At 35.7% G+C, this 19,350-nt stretch overlaps 5 protein-coding genes across 9 annotated transcripts in view; 4 read left to right on the top strand and 1 right to left on the bottom strand.

Moving 5' to 3' along the window:
* The window catches only part of LOC664073 (uncharacterized), a 37,517-nt gene that overhangs the window by 15,765 nt on the left and 2,402 nt on the right, over window positions 1-19,350 (bottom strand). The window contains exons 1-5 of one of the 5 annotated variants that reach the window (XM_008202977.3): window positions 17,058-17,330; window positions 14,780-14,934; window positions 13,351-13,587; window positions 4,659-4,792; window positions 3,170-3,805 (exon numbers count right to left, since the gene is read on the bottom strand). In XM_008202977.3, the coding sequence (XP_008201199.1) occupies window positions 3,170-3,805; window positions 4,659-4,792; window positions 13,351-13,587; window positions 14,780-14,820 (1,048 nt within the window). In that variant the 5' untranslated portion in view covers window positions 14,821-14,934; window positions 17,058-17,330. Of the gene's footprint in view, window positions 1-3,169; window positions 3,806-4,658; window positions 4,793-13,350; window positions 13,588-13,744; window positions 13,804-14,779; window positions 14,935-17,057; window positions 17,331-19,350 lie in introns of those variants that run through there. The other 4 variants (XM_015985085.2, XM_064356433.1, XM_970090.5 and 1 more) reach the window with 4 other exon arrangements.
* On the top strand, window positions 5,937-6,789 carry LOC664063 (uncharacterized). Its single transcript, XM_970082.5, has 2 exons — window positions 5,937-6,125; window positions 6,174-6,789. Exons 1-2 carry the CDS (start codon window positions 5,967-5,969, stop codon window positions 6,735-6,737), a joined length of 723 nt encoding a protein of 240 aa, XP_975175.1. The 5' UTR covers window positions 5,937-5,966; the 3' UTR covers window positions 6,738-6,789.
* LOC664054 (uncharacterized) lies at window positions 8,007-8,911 on the top strand. Its single transcript, XM_970073.4, has 3 exons — window positions 8,007-8,219; window positions 8,262-8,486; window positions 8,535-8,911. Exons 1-3 carry the CDS (start codon window positions 8,022-8,024, stop codon window positions 8,871-8,873), a joined length of 762 nt encoding a protein of 253 aa, XP_975166.2. The 5' UTR covers window positions 8,007-8,021; the 3' UTR covers window positions 8,874-8,911.
* Window positions 10,316-11,261, top strand: LOC663483 (uncharacterized). The gene is made up of 3 exons (XM_963631.5): window positions 10,316-10,534; window positions 10,580-10,804; window positions 10,858-11,261. Exons 1-3 carry the CDS (start codon window positions 10,370-10,372, stop codon window positions 11,194-11,196), a joined length of 729 nt encoding a protein of 242 aa, XP_968724.1. The 5' UTR covers window positions 10,316-10,369; the 3' UTR covers window positions 11,197-11,261.
* On the top strand, window positions 12,536-13,345 carry LOC664043 (uncharacterized). The gene is made up of 3 exons (XM_970063.5): window positions 12,536-12,785; window positions 12,841-13,023; window positions 13,075-13,345. The coding sequence occupies exons 1-3, from the start codon at window positions 12,627-12,629 to the stop codon at window positions 13,306-13,308; spliced, it is 576 nt and encodes a 191-aa protein (XP_975156.1). The 5' UTR covers window positions 12,536-12,626; the 3' UTR covers window positions 13,309-13,345.

A 19,350-nucleotide genomic window follows, 5' to 3' on the forward strand; every position in this document is an offset into this window, starting at 1 on the left:
AAAGATATTCAAAAATAAAAAATACACCACGATCTCTCTCTCTGATTAAAAAAACCCTGAAATTCTTAATTCGCTAAAATCTCATCGGTACTAAGATCAATCACAATTGTTGAAAAAAATCAAACAGGACGAGGGAATTCAGTCGATGACCCTGTGACGAAAATACGGCTCACCCCTTTTTTGTTTAATTCGTTCAAATGTACCAACTGTTTCTGCATGTATTATAGTTTCCAAAAAATTACATTTTATTTAAAAGAAACTTTTTATTAGCTCCAAATATAACAAAAACTTTAAAAAACAAATCGAAAGCATTTTCTTTTAATTTTATGAAACTCAAAAAACTAGAAGGATAGGGATAAAAATATTCACAAAAGCTCACATCAATTTTTAAAGCCTATGGTATTTTTGGTTTCAGTATAAAATTTCTAAAATTACGAAAACTTGGCTTGTAAATAGTTTTCTAAGGATAACTCTAATTACATTTTATATTACACGTAAAAAGTGCATGAGGATTATTAAATAAATATTTACATAAAAATATTTTACAGCTACTACAAAATATAAATTTTAAACCATTAATAATAAAAATATAACAATTTGAAATGCCATGAGGTTATCTGTTGTTACGTAATAAATAATCTTTTATTACTATTGGCCTTTATATTTGACAGAAGTCAACAGCTTCGTAGTGAGTTTATTACTGTTTTCGTAATAAAATTAAATAAACAAAAACATTTACTTGTAATTTAAGCGAATCTAATAATTTGAATAATGTACTGTCTTTATCGTTTATTTAAAAGGAACGTACAATTTAAAAATATTAGACAGGGTGATTCTTAAATAGGTAGCATACAGTGTATAACAATGGAATCATATTTTAAATGTATTTATTTTTAGTAATACTAAAACGCATTGTTCGTAGAATTCAGTCACAAAACAAAGGCCCTATCTTAGATATTTTTTCCGCTATTACAATTTAAACAATTCATCAACGCAACCAGTAAAGCACACGTGAATCCCCTTTGTTGTAAAACGAAAGGTTCCAAAACATTGTGTGCGAACACATAATAAAAGGCAAAAACTTCATCATTTACATCACAAAAATTTTATACGAAAAACTAGCATCAGTTAAAAAACACTCGTTAAATTTTATTGGTCAGTTCAACAGATAAATATAAAAATAACAAATTGAAATGTTGCAATTCAGAGTTTATTTTTCAAATGTCAGAGCTTTTAACTCGTCAAATTGCCTCAAATTAGAGAACTAATCGCAGCTGTGATTAAAAATTCCTTTTGAAAAACCTCTTGTTTGAAGATAAATATTGAACCATTTGTTCCAATCAAAAAACAAAAAAATGTGACTTACTTAATACAAGTACGTATAAATTGTTGCTTTAAAATGTACGATGTTACGTCGAAAGTTCATTGAGTACAGCGATCCATTAAATATGCACTATTGTCTCGTTGATAGGATGTCGTAAATCGCTTACCTATCCACATAGTGCTAGGCATATTATTTTATGATCCGTCATATTTCTCAGAGTTATGTCTTCATAATTTTGCGACATTATTCCATTAGTTGATGTAAATCCCCTGTACAGTTACAGCGGACTTTATGTATTGATAAATAATTAGATACCCATTGCGATTTTAATTACATTTTAAAATTTATGACCGCAACATTAGAGTTTTGTTACAGTTCTAATGAATCTAAAATTGTTGGTTTTGGATAAATTAACACAATAATAAAATATAAATACAGACTTGCACAATAAACTGGTGATACGTGTATTATTTTAATATTGATAATATTATTTAACAAATTTGAATAGAAGTCAGCGGCCTTTTAAGGAAAAGTCCGGTAAGTATGCAATAAAGCATATGCAACCAACGTTGCTGTAACGTATAATATTGTAAAATAAAACAACTCTTGTTAGTACTCGCACAGAGTTTTTTCTTTATTATAACATTTATAATGGAAGTCTGCATATTAAATTGCATAGAAGCAAGGCTTGCTAATAAATTAGGGAATTAATTCAGGATCACTGCTTGGCTTCATCAAGCGATAGAAAGTAAATATTTATAATATGTGTTGTTTTTACACACACCAGTGCACTAATAAATAAACTACCCCAAACTTTGAAGCTCTTTCAAATTATGGACGTATTTTCCAACATTGCTGAATGGTGATGAAAGTTTTTACACCCTCTTAATATAATTCAGGTAAAACACATTTCAGCGTAATAAGAACGTCTTTTCTTTTACCTATAATAAGCTCCCTCGACGCCAATAACGTACAAAAGTTTTAATTTAATTTCCGGTTACTCAATACGAAAGCATTTTCCGCCAACTTCGAAACAAACGTAATTTTAAACTGTCACATTTTAAATTAGTTCTACGTATGATACTTTTGACCATAAATTAAAGACAATTTTAAACTGCGCTAGAACGCCTTCGACCTACCTGCAGTTACGTTTCACCCTGGACGTAATGCAAACAAAAAATGCATTATTTTTAAAAACGTAAATTATGCAAATTTGAAAAAGTGAATAAATCTTGTTTAAAATGCATTTAACATTTCAAATATCAGTAAATAGCTACCAAAATGTTTGTTATTTAAATAACACATGCAAAATCACAATAACTCTAATAATTGAATTACAACATGCAAATATGTGGAAGAATAATAATGTTTATCTATACTAATATGTGTTTTTAATAATTACTGTGTTTTCTTGTGGAGCCCTGTGACAATAAATGTTAAGAGAGCGGGTAACTTAAAGCTGATCAGGAATCGGGGGTGACAATATGGAGTCAATACAATAGCAGATGCAATTTATTGTATTATAATAGTGTCAAATTGCTGCATTAATTAGTAGACGCTTTCATTGCGCACACAAATATTCCAGTTAATGAAAACTAATTTTCCAAACGGAGCAATCGATGAAAATGATTATTAATAGCCCAGAAAGACGAGTCAGAAGGGAAGCTCTACCCAGCCCACAAAGAAAAGCAGCGTGTTATCACAAGTATTAATACACCCCATCACCGTCGAATACAACAAAGTTGTTATTGTCCCGCGTTCTGATACCTTTACACCCGGAAACGACTTTGTATTCAAGTAAATAGAGCAGCATTCCCACAAAATAAATCAGGCGCAAGGACTCACCTGTATCCACCGTTTGTATTTTCCTCATATCTTGACGCCTTCTCCGGACCGTCACTTTCCGGAAGACGGTGCCACTCAGCGGCTCGATATCGCACAGCTCCACAGGGGTTGTTTCTTCCTTCGCAAAATGGACTTCAGGCACCGCCGCTTCCTCCTCTTTCAGCGACGGTTTCCTCTGTCCTTTCGCCTCTTCGGCATTATCCGTCACGTTGCTGTCGAAGCTGACGCGCTTTTCCGCGCTTTTCTTCGTCTCCTCCTCGGTTTCGGGCGTTTCGTTCTTCGCTTGCGATTTTCGCCGAGGAGACTTGTTCGCTTTTTGCGAAGACTGTTTGTTCTCGCCTAAACGCATCAGCGGGTTTACGCGAGTCGGTCGTTTGGTTGCGGTGTCGGGAGTATCGGAGGGTTTCTGGGGTGAGTTCGGTCGTTCGTTGTAAACGTCTTCGGATTGAGTGCGGCGACAGGCGGGATGCAGGCGGGCTGGGGATGAGGTGACTTCGTTGGGCCGGTCGCAGCCCTGGCTGTTGGCTTTGTGGAGCGCTAACGAGGGGTAGCTGTTGATGTCTTGGCCCCGGGGCAGGCTGTTGTAAGGGCGCAGTTCGGGGGAGCCGCGCAGGGCCGACCAGCGAGGGGTCGGGTCTAAAAAACATTTCCCTATTGAAATGACCACAAATAGCACAAAGAGAGTCATTCCTATTAAGAACAGGAGCAACGATTGTTGGAAAATTTTACAGATAATTCGCCTAAAAATGAGCCAGTGCTAAAATATTTAAAGAAAAAACTTATCAAGGCCCTAAGACGTGATTATCGGATCGCTACTTCTTTTAAATCGAAGACCCTTTCAGGCAAAATGTACTTGGGCACAGCAATTTGTTTGATTCCATTGAATGAGATATTTTTGATCAAATCAAAGCGATTGTTTCCATGTTCGCATCAAATAAATAAAACCTGAACCTGGTGTGTCACATTAACTATTTTAAGCACTTCAGTGATAGATATTGAAGTGCAGTTAAAATTAGTGCTTAGTAACCGAACTCATGTATTTATTTACCAATAAATGAAATCAGTTGGAGACCCGTTAAAAGTCACTCGACACGTTCACATGTTATCAGTTTTTATCAATTTCAGGATATGAAAACGTAATCGCCTTAATGATTCTGCAATTAGGGTCGGCATGGGACTTGTTTTGTGCCCGAAATAAACTTATGCATGCAGATGTTTAATTGATTGTGGAGGGCTTAAATGCGACGGACTGAAAAGAATTTATTTTTCAGCAGCGATCGATCAGATAATGAAAAATATAAAAGGTCCACTGTGCCATAGACAAAGACAAAACTGTACTTTTTACTTCCAACTCAGCAACTAAATCTGATTAAACTCTGTATCTGTTCGAAACAATATTGTTTCATAACTTTTCGATGTTTGTCGTGATGAAACTGCAATATCTTTTTCTACTTTTGACCGGTCATGATTTACAAGAACTGTTACTAACTGGAGATGGTCCATGATCGGCGTATTGTGCGCTTGATGATGTCAGCAGCCGGCACATAAACCCTGTTGTCCCGTCTCCTGCTGGGCCTTCGCACGAACTCGTTCATCCACTCACCAGACGCGGCTTGGATTTCCCTGAAAAAAATTGACAACATACAGAAAATCTCAATAAAAGCAACAATAAATAAAATATAAGCTTGGATAGCAATAAATATTGGTTCTTTGGCAAATCGATAAATTGAGTTACGGTGCAGGGGAGTTTATGTTTGTCTGGGTTTAAGCTGTAATTAGAATTATTTCGCCGGAAAGACAAAATATTCACTTTGGCAACTTTAATATTTAAAATTTAATTATCTCGTTGATCAAATAATGAAGTTTTCGAAATGAGCAAAGCGAAATATTTGCTACGAAAAATAGGTCTTGAAGTGGTTGTGTTTTGATTTTCGGTATCTGTACGACTGATAAAACTGTAAAAGCCAAATTGCACAATAATGAAACAACAATACACTGCCTCGGTTTTGCTAGGGATTTTCTAAAACCGCATTCCACGCCGTAAATCAAAATTAGAGACGTGGTAAAGCAATTTAACAGTTAAATTAGGTGTCAAATAAAAAACAATGTTATTTCTGCAACGCGCTCTAGGCTGAAATACGAAAATTGAAACGGAGTGGTGGTATCCCAAGGGACTGCCGAAGTGATACACTTTTAGAAACAACCTGAATTTAGCAAACATTACAAATAGCATTTTGAATAAAATATCAAAGAAACAACATTCGATATTCGTAAAAATTGTTCTTTCTGAGAAAATCCTTGGATTAAGTTACAGGTAATAAAAAGAGCTTGGTGGCTGCCTAATAAAAGTAGGATCAGGCTCATATTATTAAAAACAACTTGTTTGAAAAAATCATGACACGAACTCTAGAACAGTTGGGTGCATGTTTGTTTCCCAATAAAATATAAAAGACCGAAATGATCCCGGCAAACGTAACAAGAAAAAAACGATACAGTGATGGATTTACGTTCCCAAACGGATATTTTGCCAAATTCTCTCTTTCACATGAGAATTTACAACTTTTTAATTTGCCCAACTTCTTGATTAGTTTTTTAGACAGTCTTGTTTGCGTACACAAATAAAAACATTACGACATAAATCAAAGATATTTTAGTTACCAGGTGACAACTAGTTTATCTCCGAAACCAAAATAAATATCGGAGGAAATCTTCAAGTACCTACTTGAAAGTTTGCAAAGGACTCAGATAAATCCAGCTATAAAAGAATCAGAAAAAATGCAGAGTCGGTAGTTCCACAATGTTCGCATTCGCTCTTCTTGGTCTCATCGCTGCGGCTCAGGCCGTCGAATTTGAAATAGTCAACAACGAAGGTGGCCCTGTTTGGGTGGGCATTCAGGGAAACCCAGGACATGAACACCTCAGCAATGGTGGATTGATTTTGAATCAGGGCCAAAGTGTAAGTTTAACAAGTCGCAAAAATGTTTTTACTATTGTTTAGGTCTAGGTCACTTTGCAAGCTGCAGAAGACTGGGCTGGTCGTTTCTGGCCCAGGACTTGGTGCGACCCCGACACCCAGCATTGCCAGACCGGAGACTGTGGAAACAAAGTCGAATGTGGGGGTGCTGGCGGTGTTCCTCCAGCTTCCTTGGCCGAAATCACCCTTAAAGGGTATGGAGGTATCGACTATTATGATATTTCTTTGGTCGATGGCTACAACATCCGAATTGCCATGGAACCAATTGGGGGACATGGGGATGGTAGCCAATACAGTTGCACCAAATGTGCCTGCAGTGTAAATCTCCTCGACATTTGCCCACAAGAACTCAAAATCATCAATGGTGAAGGTTACACCATTGCTTGTAACTCCGCTTGTGGTGCTTTCAACACCGATGAGTACTGTTGCCGTGGCGCTCACAACACGCCTGAAACCTGCAAGTCGTCCGATTGGCCCGTCGATTATCCAGCTTTCTTCAAAAGCAATTGTCCTGACGCTTACAGCTACGCTTACGATGACCATAAGAGTACCTTCACTTGCCAAGCAGAAAAATACCGTGTTACCTTCGGTTAAGCGTTTTATATTTACTCATTTATTTAATAATAAAACATTTTCTCAGTAAAAATCGTATCTCTTATTTTTCTTAATCCTTTATTTACGTTCTCACGAAACATAAACAATAAATGTTGCAAGGTGAGATTGTGGAGACAAACAGATTATAATCAAACAGCGTAACTATGTGACAAATTATAGCAGATTATATACTATTAAGAGCAAAAATTAGGCGCTATGTGCTAAGGTTTGCAGTTTGACTGGCGAACGTAATATGCACTTTTTTCAAACAAGTACTTAAATTGTAACAAACAAAACTACAATATCAATGAGAAAACTATAACTGAGTAAGAATTACCACTTTAAAACGCCATGAAAAGTGGCGTTCTACGTCCATAGCTGAGGGTTACATAAAAGAATCCCTAAAAAATAAAAAGGATATTGCTAGTAAAATTCTTCAGCCAAATAAATAATTGTAACTTTACAATAAACATTAATAAATAATTTTGTTGAAATGTTTGAGTTTCGTATTTTATGTGCTTTGGCACATAAAGTAGGCAAAAGTTACTATTTTTTGGGTTTATGTATTTAATTCAATAAAGTAACACATTTACCTTGTTATTAGATATACATAAAGTGTCACTTATGTGACTTTTTGATATAAAAAATTGTTATCTCTGTTGAAGCAAATTTCGAAATTTCGTAGAAAATTAATAAATAAAAATCACCAGTCCAACAAACTCATTCGAAAACTAGCACAATTTTAGTTGCGATTTCATAACTGATAAAAGCTAAAAATCGTAATCCGGTATGTTAAGAGAGTTTCAAGTTTGAGAAAATATAATTTTCAGTTCTAAGTTTATGTCTGTATTCTTACTTGAAGACGTAATCTGTGCTTCCGTACGATATACAAAAACCAGAAATAATTGAAAAAATAAATAAATAAATTCCAGTAGAGTGGAAATCGTCAAAAAACATTATAATCATTTTACTTTTACAGGCTACTTTAATGTTTTCAAGTTATTTAAGTAAAATACATGTAAAAATTGTGCAGCAATATGTAGAAAACTCTCATTATCTCTACATTAAATTTAAAATAAAAATTTCTCATATTCATGGAAGTCTCAAGAAATAAATAACAAAGGACAAAACCGGTGCGTCTTTTATCTGGCCAATAGTTTGTTACTAAGCTAATAGTTTATCTCGAAACCAATACGCATCAGGCGGAAATATTAAGGTAGCAGGTACTTAGGAACCTCATGTACTCCAGATTTATTAAAAAAATCCGATAAAGACGGCTATATAATGGACTGTAAACAACCCAGTCTTCATAGTGTCGACATGTACGCCTTTGTGCCAGTCCTTGCTTTAGTTACTGCGGCCCAAGCCGTTGAATTCGAAATCGTCAACAATGCAGGTGGTCCAGTTTGGTTGGGAGTTCAGGGAAACCCCGGCCATGAACACCTCAGCAATGGTGGAGCGATTTTAAATCAGGGCCAAAGTGTAAGGATTAATTTTTTTATTCGGTTGTTATCTCTAGTTTAGATCACACTGCAAGCTGCGGAAGACTGGGCTGGTCGTTTCTGGCCCAGAACTTGGTGCGACTCAAACACCCAGCATTGTCAAACTGGAGATTGTGGAAACAAAGTCGAATGTGGGGGTGCTGGGGGTGCTCCTCCTGCCTCTTTGGCAGAAATTACCCTCAAGGGGTACGGAGGGATCGATTATTATGATGTTTCTTTGGTCGATGGCTACAATCTCCAAATTGCTGTAAGTTGTTTTATGGGAGAATCGGACAAGTTCTACGATTTTTGGTAGATGGAACCAATCGGAGGGCAAGGAGATGGCAGTCAATACAGTTGCACCAAATGTGCTTGTGGTGTCAATCTGCTTGATATTTGCCCCCAAGAACTTAAAGTGATCAATAGTGAAGGCGCCACTATTGCTTGCAATTCAGCTTGTGGTGCTTTCAACACCGATGAGTACTGCTGTCGTGGGGAACATTCAACTCCAGAGACTTGCAAATCGACCGACTGGCCTGTTGATTATCCCGCTTTCTTCAAGAGTAATTGTCCTGATGCTTACAGCTATGCTTATGATGACCATAAGAGTACTTTCACTTGCCAGGCCGAAAAGTACCGCGTCACTTTGGGTTAAAATGTAAAAATTATAAATAAAGATATCGTACCAAACAATGTGTTTTTATCTGTGTGAATCAAAAAATTAGAAAATTAATGTGTGGGCAATAAATTACAATAAAAAATAGACTTAAATCCGTGTTACAAGCAATCAGGAATTTATATCTGTTACTATCGTCTGGCGACAGTAACGGTTACCTAGTGCAGTAGGTCAACATAATTTTTGTAAAATACTTGTGCAATGTAAGTGTCATATAAAAAGCCCAAGAATGCGAGTTTTGATGTTTAACTTCACAAATGCCTGGAATTATTTCAGACCGACGAGAGATCTTACCCTTTATTGTTACGAGTTGCTTTTTTATTTAGTTACGTTAGACAACGTAGAGTAAGAAAATTAAGTGGAAATTATTTAGTTACCTTTACTAGTTCAGTTGCTGATTAATTTTTTTCACCACTTTTTACGACAAAATATCGTTGCATTGGTTACCGTGAAGTTAAGGACAAGAGACGATGTAAAATTTATCCAAAAAGTACATAAACAATGTTTTACAATCACCTGTTTATACGTAACTTAAAATGTTATTTGGTTAAAATATAAAATAAATATTAGGTGGATAATATACTCGTATCTAATGAATTCTTAGTATATTTAGCATATTTTTGTTTGGAATTAAGTTATAATTATCCGTTACAGAAATTAATAAATTCCTATGGAAAAAATTATGTACATAGTCTTATTATCCTAAGAAACATAAACTCGGAATAAGTTAAACATATTACCCTTCCCAGAAATTTATCTAACCGAAGAAAAATACCCAGGAGTCTAATTCTTTGGTAAATAACACATCAGCATAATTTAAAAAATTAAATAATTTTGTTTTATTATTTATTATTTATACCTCAAAAACTAATAATAATGATAATCAGCCAGAAAAGCGTTTGCTTTTAGTTAATACTTTATTTTTATTTCTATGATTGTAAATTTTTTTAGTTATTTGTCCTTTAGTTTGTGAGGTTTCTTCGCACTAGATCGCCCCAAAAATGCTATTTTTTCTTCAGATATAATTTAATCCTTTTTTACTAAAGTTGCCCTCATATAGCCTTATGATAAACTATTTGAATTATCAGTTGACTGACATTTATTTGTAAACAAATTTATAAACAAAAAGTAGATTGGATTTTCAAAAATTCGATTAAAATTTATTAATATGCATCCATTTATACCAATATTTTAATTATTATACCTGTTTAAGAATAAATCCAACTACGTGGGAGAGGTAGGTAGATAATAAAAAGCATAGATCTTTACGAGGAAATGTCTTTATCAGAAGAATCTAGTTGCGACAGTGTGGGAAAACACACATATCTAATAAACAAGAGATAATACATGTTGTGATGGGTTTAGCCCGTAATAACTAGACCTTCCAAGAAGTCAACAACAATTACCTATATAAGATCCCGCTCGCCAAATCTTTCGCTCACTAGACATCGATAAAAGCAAACAACAGCCACGCCATGTTTATTAAATTCCTTCTGATAACCGCATATTTAAAACTTTGTTTTGGGGTGGAATTTCAAATCCTCAATCGAGAGGGTGGCGACATTTGGGTCGGAATTCAAGGGAATCCCGGCCACGCTCATCTAAGCGAAGGGGGTTTCGTTCTCCAACCGGGCAAACGCGTAACACCCTTTGAATATTTTTTTCCCAAACTAATCATCTTTTAGGTTTCAGTTCACGCAGCGGCGAACTGGGCCGGTCGTTTCTGGGCAAGGACTTGGTGTAATCCCGGTACAAATCATTGCGATACAGGAGACTGCGGAAATAAATTAAAATGTAACGGCGCAGGAGGCGTCCCGCCCGCTTCCTTGGCGGAAATAACGCTTAAAGGATGGGGAGGGCTTGACTATTACGACGTCTCGTTAGTTGATGGGTTTAATATCATGGTTGCTGTAAGTTATATTTTATTTATCCCTTTTCGGAGTTGATGTGGAAATTGTGACAGATCGAGCCGCTGGGAGGACAAGGGGATGGGGGTCGATACAGTTGCAAGAAAGTGGCTTGTCAAGTCAGACTGAACGATGTTTGTCCCGAGAAACTTAGAGTCAGAAATGGCAACGGGGTTATTGCTTGTAATTCAGCCTGCAATGCTTTTCATACCGATCAGTATTGCTGTCGCGGGGCTTTCGGCACACCTGACACGTGCAAATCGTCAAGCTGGCCCGAAAATTATCCCAAATTTTTCAAAGACAGGTGTCCTGATGCGTACAGTTACGCCTACGATGACCACAAAAGCACTTTCACCTGCAAGGCTCCGGCTTATTTAATCACTTTCGGGGGTTAAACGTTCACCACGCAAACAATTCGAGATTTATTGTACATAAAACACCCAATATACACCAAACATAACTTTTTTTTTATTTGCCTAAAGTCAATACTGAGACCATACTTTCTACAAAAAAACTTCTCGACAACTCGATTAAAAATAAGTTTGCCAAGGGCAAAAATATAATAACACTTTAGAGAAAAATAATAATTGTGTCGCTGCTTAACCTTGTATTGTCGTGCACAGAACACAGAAATTTATAAAATTACTGATTATCAATGTAAAATTTTAAAAATGCTTCATGCAGAAATGTCTCTGTCGTTTATATTTTACAATTAAAGGGGAAAATAATTATGTTTCTTATACAACCATAAAGTTAATGTGCTGGTGCTGAACCTTAGAAGGGCAAACTCCCGCCATAGCATTCAATTAAATTTTGTGCAGTAAAAATATAAAAGGTTTCTTGCGGTTTCATTTACCTGACAACGCATTTAATGATATCTTTTCTTAGTTTTCTGTATACTTACAGTTAAACACACCCGTTTTAAATAAAACCTGCAGAATATAACAAATAATGACAAACATTTGAGCGCCTTTATTAGCCCGTTTGAAGTTATTTTCATACACGACTAAATTGGAGAAACATTTTCTAAGCAAATTTAACTTTTCAGGTGGGGAAAAGTATTATCATATCATTAAAATTGTGATTCCTTTTTTTTATTTTAATGGAAAATGTAGAACAGCTTTTAAATATTAATTTAAATAACCTGACACCTTTATGCTGAATAAATAAATTAAAATTTCAGACATATATGCCACAACAAAAGTGTACATTAAGACTCTTTGTCATCATAAAAATGCCGCTTCCTTTATTTGCATTGTGGTAGTGGTCAACATTTTTCACAGTTTATTATTACTAGCTACAAATTGTTAAATTCTGGAAAATGTTTTCATCAAAGGTAATTTTTTCGCAGCTAAATAAATGACTCAAATTTCAAATTTGAAATTAACAGCAATAGTTTATTGCATACATTGTTTTAATTAAAAGACTAAAAAACAATCCTCACATAAATGGAAATTGTGAGTCGATTATTGGAAGCTAAAGCACTGTAATATTTACCAGACCCTATTCCATATTATAATTAAAACGGAAATTATTCACTTATTAACTTATTACAAAATTAAGTGGGTGTGCAGAACGAGCGCATGTCGCACATAATTTCTAATTTTTGACTCGTAGAACATGCCTATTAGCCCACACACCTCCGTTTTTGGGAACGTCTCATAACGTCGGTGAGAAAACAATAATATGAGCAAATAATGCAAAACAGAAAACTTGCGTCAAATTGATTATCATCAAAATCGTCCCATTAGATAACTAACTTATCATCATAAATATAAACAGAAACGAAACCGATATTTAATACATTTTTCGGAAGGGAGCAACAATGCCGCTCATTAGAATTGTGCTTCTGAGTGTTTATTTCACTTTAATTAGCGCTAATTTTATACGAGTTAATAACACGGGAGCAGAAAATCTCGTTTTGATACTTGAAGGTGTAGGGCATCCTCCTAGTGCCGGCGTCCTGATTACAGCCGGTAATTACGTAAGTTGTTTCACTAAACTTGCATCCATTCTTAATCTAGGATTAATTCTTATAGACAGAGCTTATTACTCTGAACGAGTGGGAAGGCAGCTTTTACACTTATCCCGAGGAATGTTTGAACGCACAATGCAATTATCCTGTGAGCAGAGTCAGTGTTGCTTTCGAGAGGTGGATGTTTGGCGGCTTTTACGATTTTTTTATGGTCGATCTCAACCGCGGATTCAACGTTCCGGCATCCGTGAGTATCAGTTCTTAATGCGCAATCAAAACTAATAGAAACACTGATCAGATAAAGTCAATCACTCGACCCGACTGCGATGTCATTAGTTGCGAAGCCAATCTCCTGGAACTTTGTCCCGAAGAGGATCAGATTAAAAACGACAAAAACCAAACTGTTTCTTGCCGAACCTCCGCGCTTAATTACCGCACTTTCAAAGAGAAATGCCCCCACGCACGAGTGGACGGGAGTGAATTGGATCTGGGCATTTGTGCATCTATGAATTACGAGCTCACGTTCGGTTGATTTTAATCTAGTCGGAGAATAAACCAATTCGGGGCGACTTACATGTGTTTGTGGCAGACGGTGCAGACCCAGTCGGTTGTCCTTAATGAGTATTCCCTGCATCCCTTGCACACTTTCAGTCTACAGGCCGGGCAGTAGGCCCCTCGGTTGATCACTCGACCCAATTCCACGCGACAGCGGCCGCAGGATCGATCAGGATCCGGCCCTGTGCTGTCCCAATCAGCCGACGGCCGCAAAGCGCCCTTTCTTCGCAAGTTTTGGAGTTCGGCTTTCAAGTGCCTGCGAATAAAGCAGCGATTAATTGCGAAATGTGACGCAGCTGCTTTGAATTTGCGCGAGTTTATTATAAATGAAGGTGTTTTCAAACAAATCTCCAGACACGAAAAAAACACTTATACGCAGGTGCTGGCCATTAATTGATTGAGGAACACTCTACCGTATTGAACTCTGATGAAAAATTAAACGATAACAATCGCTCATATTCCCAAATCCATTGGGTATTCAAAAAAGCACAACACATTTCTCTTATTAGGCGCTACAAATAAGTATTTTGGTTGCGTTCGCTCCAGTTTATTACTAATAATCACAAAACCGCAATCAATGGTTCAACTGCTAATTATCTATTAATTAGCAGAAATTTTTCACAACCTTCGGTGCCAGAATAGAGACAACATAATCCGGTGGGCGTTGTGAATAGAGCGGGCCTGCAACATCCCACAACGAATTTAAAATAATTTTTTAGCTCGTATCTCATGCAACATTTGAATAATCATTTTTCATTCGCAGCTTTCCCTTGAAAATAATAATTCATGTGCCCAATTAAATTCCAAACACACTTAGTTAATTGATTTTTAAACGGTTCTTAAATGGCTGGGGGCAACTGTTCGGATAAATGCATAACATGGATACGGTAATGTCGACGAAACATTACACTTTACACGCGCTTTTCGCATGAATTACGTAAAATAAACACAAACATAATGCAGTAATTTTATATAACGTGGGCAAAAAATGTTTGCAAATAAATTGTGACTCACCTTCTGCCGATATTACATTACAAATTAAATTGAAATGCATGAACTGGCCATAATTTCGATTATTTGGTCATAAACTATTATTTTTAGTGACACGTTATCAATAATAGGAAAGGCCTATTCGCATATGGCCAACGGATATGAATGGAAAATAGATACAATTAATGCATTATTAATTTTCAATTCTGTTTACAACAAGTATAAATATTTTCTTTGTTTTTAGCTTGAATGAAATATTCATTTAATTAAATTTTAATTATACCAATAGTAATTTTGGGATTAGGAAAGTGTTAGTGGTAAACCCCACAATCGTGGACCTTGATAATTTCGATGAATAATATGAGGCCTTGAATGTGGAAAAAATTAATCACTTGTCAATCTCTCACTAAAATTGAATAGCAAGACTATTTTATTGTTAGTAGAAAAATTCAACTTACCCATTGTCGTCCGTATTGAAAAATGCAGCAATCGCAGCCATTAGATTCGATTCGGTTTAGAAAATCACGCCCCGATTTTAATAATTTATTATTTCGCAACTCATATCGTGTTGTTTAAGTGTGTAGTAGTGGCAAGAGGAATAGATTCATTTTTGCTGCAAAATATTTTATGCTCAAGTATATGGTGGTTCGTTTATTGATTAATTTAAAAGGGCTTACGCGATAAATGCTAATTCGCAGATAAATCAGTGCGGTTTCAATCATCCGACTCAAAATTATTGTTATTACAAAATTCACGGTCCGTCAGTCAAGCAGCGAAATTCCCTTTTTATCAAAGAGATTCTACACAGTTTACTTGCGGGCTTGATGTTTGCTGCCCGATACAATGGATGTTTTTTCTTTGAGAATTAATTAAATTTAAAAATATAAAACATGCTCACTTAATTACTGGTGCCTCGTTTGGCAGAATAATGATCACATTTGTGATCAAAATCCTCGATAACAAATGGCCATTAAGAGGCTTTATCTACGGAATTAAGGACAGGCGAAGCTATTTTGAGATAATGCTCTTAATATTATGAAAGGGTTTCGTTTGCCCACTTGCCAAATAATGTGAACGCCACATAAACCCGGTTCTTACGATTTTTAGTTGAAAAAATTATTTAGGATCCTTATGATAATAAGCTCTAATGAAAGAAATATTCGTGCATGGATCAAGTGTTCAAGTTTTTTAAATTTGCAAAACCTTAACTATAAAAAATCCTGTTTGTTACAACAGGAGAATAAAACAAGTAAAAGGCGTGCTAAGTGCTAACTAGGAAGATATTTGCATTCTTTATGTAGTCTGGAATGAAAATATAACAGTGAAGCTGATTTACAAAGTGAGCAAGTAAAGATGCTCTGTTCTTGAACTTTAAAATGCTGTAAATTGCTTCTAAACACTAACATAAAATCTAAGTTATATTATCGTAACAGTACAATTTACTGTAGTCAATGGATTTGGTTGTTTTGCAAAATGAAACATAATCGAAGAAACTGGAAGCATAATTGTTTGTTAAATTTTCATTTGCATTTAAATTTTAATTCTAAAACAACGTCTACAAAGCCGAACAGGGGATTAATGAAATTCTAGTGTAAAGTGTCGCAAATGGTGCACAAAATCAACAGACACAAAGTGGGCCGAACGGACATGATGATACAGGAAATAGAAAAACTTGCATAACTGTAGCTATGTTATAAGATAAGCAAAATTGAAAATAGACCCAGAAATTCGTAACTCGACTCACATTCTTTCTTTAACTACAGAAACAACAAAAAGATGCATTCTAGTCATGCAAAATAGATTACTCACTGTAAAAATATTTCATGAAACATTTCCGATCATTGAAACTTACAATTTTATAACAGAACATGCTCTAAAAATTTCAGAATTGTTTGGTCTTGCATCATTTTGATATCATTTTTGCGCAAATTGTGTAATAATATGTGCTTCATACAGTGTAAATTAATTCGTTTCCTCCTTGTTTGTATCGAGTTACAGTTAGCTCAGCAGGAAACTGAGACCAAACTTTCATATTACCCCTTTTTAATTAATTATGTAGACTATTTGCCTATTATTAGCATCGATTAGATAAACCGATTCCAAATATAGCAGTCCGAGCTTTGGTCGTTGACCGTTCAAGTAAAGAAATAAACAATTTCCATAAGTGTTGGAAACCCAAAAAGTGATCCAAATAATCATGAAAAGTCTTTATGACATACTTTCGAATTTTGCATGTTAGCTGTTCGAGTTACTTATGCAACAAAGGTGATAATTCGCAGTGTATCGGTATTGTTCTAATTAAACCGGTGGTTAAATCCATGTAATTAATTCCACCTTTAGCGGCGCCAAACGCAAGGTCAATGAAAAGGTTCTAGCAACAACTTTTTTCCGTTTTATTACACCGCTTTACAAACTACAAAAAGAGCAATGAAAGTGATTCGGTTTCGCGTTATTTTTGCCAATATTGTGAGCGTGAAGGCAAGACAAAGAGCAAGTGGGTTGCAAAGTATGGCACATAATTGATAAAGCTAGGATTGTTCTTCCTTTTATTGCATCTTTCCTGTAGGGTTATTGACCGTTGCGGTATAAAGAGACTCATGTATTATGTGGTATCTTAATACCACTGAAAGTACTTGATCAAAAGTTCATGAGTACTCTGCTTCCTGAGCAATGACACCGCACACCCGAACGTCACAGCACACCCCTAGCACCACATTCCCGTCAAACCCCCTATACCTGAGCATAAATTCAGCACATTCACGTGGTCTAAGCCTCAGCTTGGACGACTTCGCGGAGATATCACTGCTGGGTTAGGACACGAACCCACGAAACTTTTTCACAGACGCAAGGAATTTTTCTTTCGCGAAAAAACACTAAATAATAGATGCGGTTTTTCCAACGTGGGGAAATTCATTTCGAAACGATTTTTAAATTGTCACTAGGAACTGACCGGTCCCACAAAGATTTCACTTTTGTATACTCCAAAGTCTATACTTCACCTCCGTAAGAGATTGTACAGTTCCTCTCAAGGTGTAGAAGACTACGCCTGCGCTGCACAACAGTTATTCAACTCTTGAGACAAGTTTACAAGGTAAAATATAAGCAACAGGTGGCGATGGCTAATTTTTGAAAAATTTCATGCCGTATAAACAGTCGATGTTTGCTTTGTGATAAGATAATGCACAAATTTAGACCTACAAACTGTAATTTCCACCTGAAGAATCATTCTAGATGCAATTCACCCCTCGCAGTTATCACACTAAACCTGGTTATCGGCACCTAAATCAGTGTAATTAATACCTTTGGCGATAACGTCGTTAAATTAATTGGAAGTGGGTTTAGAGAATTTAACTCAGTCATTCTAGAACAGGACCAAGATCATCGTCATAAATAAACCACACGTTTACTTTTTGAAAAAACTAATTGATGAATCAATAAAAATATGTGATTTTTGAGTTACACTTTAAGTAGCAACTCAGCATAATTTTTTTTCCTTACGATTATTACCCACCCTGTGTTCTTGGTAACGTACATTTTTAATTGCTTTAGAAAACGATATGTGCATAAAAATGCAAAACAAGACGCTCGAGTCCTGTTATACGGATGAGAAACGTTCTTTCATAATGTAACGAAAAGGAAACCACTGTGCTTATCTGACTGCACATTAATAATTGTTCCACAGCTTTGTCCAGACTCACGCAATTAATCACAATGAAACAAAGCACGAATCCATTATTTAATATGTTTATTATGTTATTCATGGTGTTATTTAATGTTCTTAGTTTAAAACTTTGTAGGTGTCCAAACTGAAATGATTGCAGTTTTAATAATTTCCTGATTATGTAACAGCAAGTTGCATCTCGTTATGTAATTCTATAACAAAAAGTTAACTCTCTAAACAAGCAAACACATATTGTAAACAAAATTTTAATTTGTTTTTATGCCAACGAATTCTTAGGCAAGTTTGGCCTTAAATCCACGTATTCGGCACAAAAGACGAAGCAATTTATTTAAAAAGACACTTTTCATTCATTTTCCGTAAATGGGCCCACAAATTTGTGAGTAATCACAAGTACTGGCCGCTTTGTTGAACACCTCAGTAAGCCGGTGTAAGTCCGGCTTTCTGAGAACACTCGTGACATTGGCGACTGCCAAGCTAAAGTAGGTATTGTTACACCCACTGTTAAATCCATCCAATAGCAGAAACTCCAGACTTTACCAATAATTCGACTGATTATTTAAGTTACTTTTTTGAAGTTTAATTAACATCGTGTTTGTCCCCATGTACGAGTAGATTTCAGTCCTATTAAAACTTTCTAGACACACGAAATACCTACATTAAGATAAAATTTCGTCCTCACCACAATTTCCTGCAAACTACTGACGCCAGTTTGAAAAAAAAACGCTCTCTCAGGAGTTTAGTTTCATGGCATCTTAAAATTTGACTTTGAAAGTCGTCTTGTTTAATTTTCTCTCCTTGCAAGAACAAATCAGACATAATAAAAAAAACGTACAAATTGTAAATTTTAGGTGAAAAAGTCTATCTCTGTAGGTGAAGGAAAGCAAAGTGGGTGGGTAGGACCGATTTTTCCCCAGTCAGTGATTCAGTTATTTAAATAGTACAGGTGTGACTGAAAGGAGGATGAAAACATTTGAATTTATCACTGCTTCCTCTTCCAACTGGCTTTCATAACGTAAATAGTATGTCAACGGCACTGAAATATCAAGCTTATCGTTTTGGGTTTCTCGGCGTTGCTCCTTTATATGGTGTAAATTAAATTTTAATATAGAGTGAAGAGAACTTATTCTATTAAAAAAATACGCTCTTCAAACAATAGCTGACTGGGCATTGCATAAATTACAGCAAGTTATAAGCGTTTTCCTTTGTAGATAATTAGAGAAATAGCGTGGGTTGCCACATCCGTTTATAGAGTTATACTTTTCGCACCTACAAACGAACTGAATTTTTGCCAAGATAATAAAAAATGTGCACCACTTGTAGGAAACGGAAGATGTTTGAGTTGAAAGA

Source organism: Tribolium castaneum, chromosome 4 (genome assembly GCF_031307605.1).
Source record: "Tribolium castaneum strain GA2 chromosome 4, icTriCast1.1, whole genome shotgun sequence".
Classification (NCBI taxonomy): Eukaryota; Metazoa; Arthropoda; class Insecta; order Coleoptera; family Tenebrionidae; genus Tribolium; species Tribolium castaneum.